We start from the raw sequence: 5,581 nt of genomic DNA on the forward strand, positions 1-5,581 counted from the left end.
TGGATTTCACAAAAAAAAAGGAGTGGAATGATAAACAGCAATTACAGAGCAGACGCAGAGAGAACCAGATATCTTGGCAAGCCAGCCCCATTCAAACAACATGTATTTAAAGAGGCGAACGCATTCATCTCCCTGGGAATGAAAACTGCAGCCCCAAGCTGAGGAAATGCGGGCTTTGCTCTAGGAAGCAAAGAATCCAAGAAGGATTTAGGGGTCGTGTGTTAAGGTAATTTGATGCAGAACCGTCCCGGGAGCGGCCAGAGCTGTCGCTGGGGGTTAACCGAGGGGGGGACGAGCGGGGTCGGGAGCAGGGGGGCCTCGTTGAGGGCTGTGCCAACACAACGCCCCCGCCAGCAGCGGAGCCGCGCTCGGAAGATGGGGAGGCTGCACGGGAAGGGGGAGCTGCACCGCGGGGCTCAGCCAGCGACTGAGGAGATCTGTGCCTGCTGAGCCTGTCAGCAAGGTTCAAGAAGTGGCAATTATGGCAGACAAGTACATGTGAGGGAGAAAACACCGAGCGCTGAAGGCTCCTCGGTTCAGAGGAATAACAACAACTCCTGGCTGCTGTGGAAACGGCACAGACGCCGAGCAGAAGCACGGTGCAATCCCGGAGCCTTTTAGCTTTGCGATCAGAACGGGGGTCTCGGACCCAGGGGGAGCCTCCCAGGGAGGCAGGACCTGGCTGGACGGTGATGAGAGGATGAGAGGATGAGAGGATGAGAGGATGAGAGGATGAGAGGATGAGAGGTCTTCTTCAGGGCCGGCCCTGCTCCCCCTGCAGCACCCCTGGGGCTCTGCCCCCTCCCCGTGCCCGAGCAGCCCCCGGTGCCACCACCTGGCCCAGCTCTCCGGATCCATCCCCTGGGGTGCCCAGAATGAGGGCACGGGCACAGCTCCATCCCCTGGCACCAGCAGCACAGCTCAGATGGAGAAGGGCACCAGGGATCACCTCGTCCAGAGGGGAAGTGCCCCTGCAGCCCCCGGGCACGGGAGGGCTGCAAGGGCCACGGCTCAGCCCCGGGCTGCTGCTGGGCTCTGCCCTGCGTCCCCCACCGTCCCTGTCCTGCCTGGGCCGAGACACAGCTCTGCACACAGACTGAGCTTAAAAATAAACCAGGGAAGTATTTTTACATTTGGTAAAAGGATGAAGAAGGAGGAGGAGGAGCGCAGCAGCAGTGCTGGAGGGGGCTGTGGGAGCTGGTTCTTATTCATGCCCTCACCCCAAGGCAGGCTGCTGGCTGACCGGGTTCCTGAGAAATATTTAGCCTGCCCTTAAAAACCTCCAGTGACGGAGATCCGACAACTTTTGCTCTATTCTGGTGCTCGGTTATTCTTAGAAAATTACCAAACTTCGAGTTCCCCTTCTGGAGGTTCGGCAGCTGATTCCCCTTCCCTCCCCCCGCCGATCAGCTTTCCCCACGTCTCGGGGCGTTGCGGAGTCGTCGCCGTCTCCTCTCCCAGCTGGAGCCTTCCCACGCTTCCCAGCCTTTCTCACAAGCGAGGAGCTCGTGGCCTCGGCTCGCTCTGCTGCTTGTGCTCGGGGTCTCTCCCGTTCCTCCCGGCCTCCCCCACCCCAGGGACCCCCTCTCCCTCTGCAGCCTTCCTCCAGCCCTCGCCTGCCCCCGGCAGAGCCCCCACATCCTGCTGCGCCCCCCCCAGCAGCTGCTCACCAATAAATGTTCAGAAATTTGACAATTTCAGACCCTTTCCGAACCCAGCAGCGCAGTGTGCTCGCAGCCCCCCTCAGCTCTGTCCCCATGGCCGGGGGCTGTGCACCCCTGCACCCCCTGCACCCCCACAGCCCCTACACCCCTGCAGCCCCCACCAGCTCCACCTCAGGGCGCCCTGGCCCCGTGCACCCCCTGCAGCCCCTTCTGCACAGCTCCTGGGGCAGCACCGGGCTTTGCATCCCCGTCCTCCTTCCTGTGGCTCACAGGGGCATTCCCCAGAAACAAGGGCAGCCTGGCCTGCAGGACCACTCACCCTATTTCGGGGTGCGACGCCTCCCCCGTGCCCCGGCCCCACGTGGGGCTCAGGGCCCCCACCCTGCTGCAGGGGGTGCCGGGGGGCAGCGGCTGCTCCGACCCCACAGCACTGCGGGTGCTGGGAACTGGGGCACGAGGTTGGAGCAGGGGCAGCACGGGAACGGTGAGAGGAGGAGAGGAGGAGACGAGGAGCCCCTGTTAGCAGCCGAGCAGATGGAGACAGCGCTTGGTGCTTGGTGCAGGCAAGGGAGAAAAAAACCCCGGGAGCTGCAACGTGCCGAGGGGCTGCGGAACGGGGGACGTAGGGGAGAGGGTAGGGAGTGGGAGGCAGCACTCACGGGGGGCTGGGGTCTCTCCTAAAGGGAATTTGGTGCCCAGCCCCATGCCCCCAGCACCTCCTCACACCTCGCAGGGAAGGAGAGGGGCAGGAAGCCTCAGCCCCCCCAGCGGCCACCAGGCACGCGGTGGGGCTGGTGTTGGGGTGCTCCCCGGGCAGGGGGCAGCGGCTGGGCGGGGAGGGGGCTAACAGCAGGATGTCAGCCCCCACAACAGCTGTCCCTATGGGCAGGGTGCGGGGCAGGGTTGGGGTCAGGGTTGGGGTCAGGGTCGGGGTCAGGGTCAGGGTGAGGGGGCTTTCCCCCCGCAGCACCTGCAGCTCCTCAGCTTTCCTGGGGGCCAGCCCCAGCCACACGCCTATGGGGCAGGGAACTGCTTCAGGGCGAGACCTGCACACTGCACCCACCGCCTGCACCGGCACCGGGGGGCACGGCGGGGACCGGGGACACTGGTGGAGACCTGGAGACCTCCCAGCAGCGGCTGCCGGGTGCTGGTGGCAGAGGGGCCTGGGCGCTGCTGCTCGGAAAGGGACTGAGGGGCGCTGAGGGGATCCCAGCCCGGCAGAGCTCGGCAGCATTTTGGGGCCATTTCCCTCAGGGCAGGGTGCATGGGGTGGTCCTGGGGGAAGCAGAGCCCCGCGGCTTCCCCTCTGCATCCCCACGGAGCGGCGGTGCTGTGAGACGGGGCAGGCTCCGTGCTGAGGGCTGGGAAATCACCGAGGGGTGGAGGGGACCCCAGGGCGAGGGCCTTGCCGCAGGGTTAGAGCACGACCTGCGCGGTCATCCAGGAGACCGAGGGGTGAGCGCGCTGCGCCGTGGAAGCGATTTCGCAGGGAAACATCAAACGGGTCTTTAATTGAGCCAGGGGAGATACAAAAAGACGCAATCGCCAGGAGCTGAAGCCAGGCAAATCCGCACAGAATCAGGCAAAATTCCATCGGGGGCGAGGAGCCGCGGGGCAAAACCCGAGGGGTCGGAGCCGGCACAGCCCCGGCAGCGCTTCCAGCCCCGGCTCCTTCCCTGACCCCCACATCCCAAACCCCAAACCCCCTCGCTGCCCCGCTCCCCATTCCTGCATCCCCCTAAGGTCTGCTGCCTCCTTTGCCCCCCCGTCCAGCCCCACTACAGATTTAAATATTTTTCCAGCAGCTAACAATAAATTCCAATTTTTGCCTCAGCCCCACGGCCCCGCCCAGTCCCGCCCCGTCCAGCCCGGCAGAGAACTACAACCCCCGGCACGCCCCGCGCGGGGAGCGCCTCCGCGCATGCGCTGCTCCGCTGCCGGCCCCTCCGCCCCGCCCCACCCCTCCGGACTACAGCTCCCGGCGTGCCCCGCGCGGCCGCCCCGGCCGGGCGCTCCCGGCGTGCCCCGCGCGGGCGGAAGCGGAGCGCGGCGCGATGGCGGCCGGTGAGGGGGGCGGGCGGCGGGCGGCGGGCGGGGGGGGCCGCGGCTCGGGGCCCGGCGGGCTGACGGCGCCGCTCTGTGCCCGCAGGTCGGTAGCCGCCGCCGCCGCCGCCTCCGCCATGGCGCTGATCGAGGGCGTGGGCGACGAGGTGACCGTGCTGTTCGCGCTGCTGCTGGCCGCCCTGGTGCTGGGCCTCGCCTGGGCCTCCACGCGCGCCCCCGAGCCCGCCGCGCCGCCCCGCGCCGCCCCCCCGCTGCCCGAGCAGGGCCCCAGCGCCGCCCCGGCCGCCGCCCAGCACAAGGCCCCCGGCCCGGCCCCGGCCCCGGCCCCGGCGGGCGGAGCGGCCCCCGATGGGCCGGGCGGGCCGGCGGCGGGGCTGCGGCCCCGGGCGGGCCCCGCGGCCGCGCGGCAGGGCCCCGGCGGCGAGGAGGAGGAGGCCGGGCCCGGGGAGCCCGGCATGGTGCTGCGCCTCAAGTTCCTCAACGACACCGAGCGCCTGGCCCGGGTGCGCCCCGGGGACACCGTGGGGGCCCTCAAGAGGTGAGCGCGGGGCAGGCGCCGCCCCGGGGAGGTCCCGGCCCCGCCGCCGGTGGCAGCCTCGCCGCTGGGGCTGTGGCGCGGCCGGGCGGTCCCCGGGGCGCCGCGGCAGGGGGCGGGCGGGGGGACCGCGCTGGCGGGAGCGTGACCCCCGCTGTGCCCCCCCCGTTGTGCCCCCCAGGGCCTACTTCCCGGGGCAGGAGCAGCAGGTGCGGCTGATCTACCAGGGCCAGCTGCTGCGCGACGACGCCCAGAGCCTGGCCGCCCTGCACCTCACCCACAACAGCGTCCTGCACTGCCACATCTCCCAGCACAGCCCGGCCCCCGCGCCCGCCGGCCCCCACGCCTCCGCCGACCCCGTGCACGCCGCCCTCAACGTGGGCAGCCTGATGCTGCCGCTCTTCGTGCTGATGCTGGCCGTGCTCTGGTACTTCCAGCTGCAGTACCGCCACGTCTTCACCGCCACCGCCACCACCTTCCTGGCCGGCCTCACCCTGCTCTTCAGCTTCATGGCCTTCACCATGTACCGCAGATAGCGCTGCCCCGGGGGACCCTCCCGCCGGATCCCCGCGGTGCCGGGGGGAGCTCACCCGCTGCTCCCGAACTCGGGGGGAGCCCGGGCGATCGCATGCGGCCCCGCCGCCCCTGGGGGCCGTGAGACTCAGCGTGCCCGGAGGAGCCGGGGCAGCCCCCAGCCTGCTGCAGGGGTGCATGGACACGCAGCCCGGCACCGCCGGCACCGGACCCTTGCGTGGCGTGGGGCGAAGCGCTCTGCCGGGGCGGGCGGCGCTGCCGGGGGGAGCGGGTGGGACGGGTGGGGGGCCCTGGGGCGCCCCGAATCCCCGCTGGCTCCCGGTGCCGGTGTGAGCCCCCAGCCCTGTGCCCGTGGTGCCGGGGCCGGGCTCCGGGAGGTGCCGGGCACTGAGGGGGGGCGGCCCCGGGCCCGGAGCGGGGGGGGCTGCACGCCGGGGGCACGCGGAGCCCGCGCTGCTTTTAAGATTAAAAAGGAGAAAAACGGAGAAATGCTGCCAGAGCCTGCGGGGGGGCGGGGCGGGAGGGAGGGAGGCCACGCCCATTCCGCGAGACCACGCCCCCGCGTTGGGCCCCGCCTGTCCTTGAGGCCCCGCCTCTCAGTGTGGCCACGCCCCCCGTGCGGCCCCTCCCCTGCAGGCGGGGGGCGGGGCCTCCTGCTGGGTGCACGCGCCCCGCAGCCCCGCACCGCGCCTGCGCCCTCAGAGCCGGCCCCGCCCCTCCCGGGCACGCTCCCCGATTGGCCGGAGTTCCTCGCACGCCCCGCCCCGGAAGTACGTCCCGCGCG

General features: G+C 70.1%; 1 protein-coding gene across 1 annotated transcript; it reads left to right on the forward strand.

The window, feature by feature from the left end:
* Positions 1 to 3,674: 3,674 nt before the first annotated feature.
* Positions 3,675 to 5,286, forward strand: TMUB1 (transmembrane and ubiquitin like domain containing 1). The gene is made up of 3 exons (XM_084509023.1): positions 3,675 to 3,728; positions 3,814 to 4,266; positions 4,445 to 5,286. The coding sequence occupies exons 2-3, from the start codon at positions 3,845 to 3,847 to the stop codon at positions 4,797 to 4,799; spliced, it is 777 nt and encodes a 258-aa protein (XP_084365149.1). The 5' UTR covers positions 3,675 to 3,728; positions 3,814 to 3,844; the 3' UTR covers positions 4,800 to 5,286.
* The last annotated feature ends 295 nt before the right edge of the window (positions 5,287 to 5,581 follow it).

This window comes from Aythya ferina (genome assembly GCF_964211825.1).
Source record: "Aythya ferina genome assembly, chromosome: 2".
Classification (NCBI taxonomy): Eukaryota; Metazoa; Chordata; class Aves; order Anseriformes; family Anatidae; genus Aythya; species Aythya ferina.

Coding starts and splice junctions, on each gene's coding strand:
- TMUB1 (XM_084509023.1), top strand. CDS start 3,845: ATGGCGCTGATCGAGGGCGTGGGCGACGAGGTGACCGTGCTGTTCGCG. Junction 4,267..4,444: donor ACCGTGGGGGCCCTCAAGAG/GTGAGCGCGGGG, acceptor TGTGCCCCCCAG/GGCCTACTTCCCGGGGCAGG.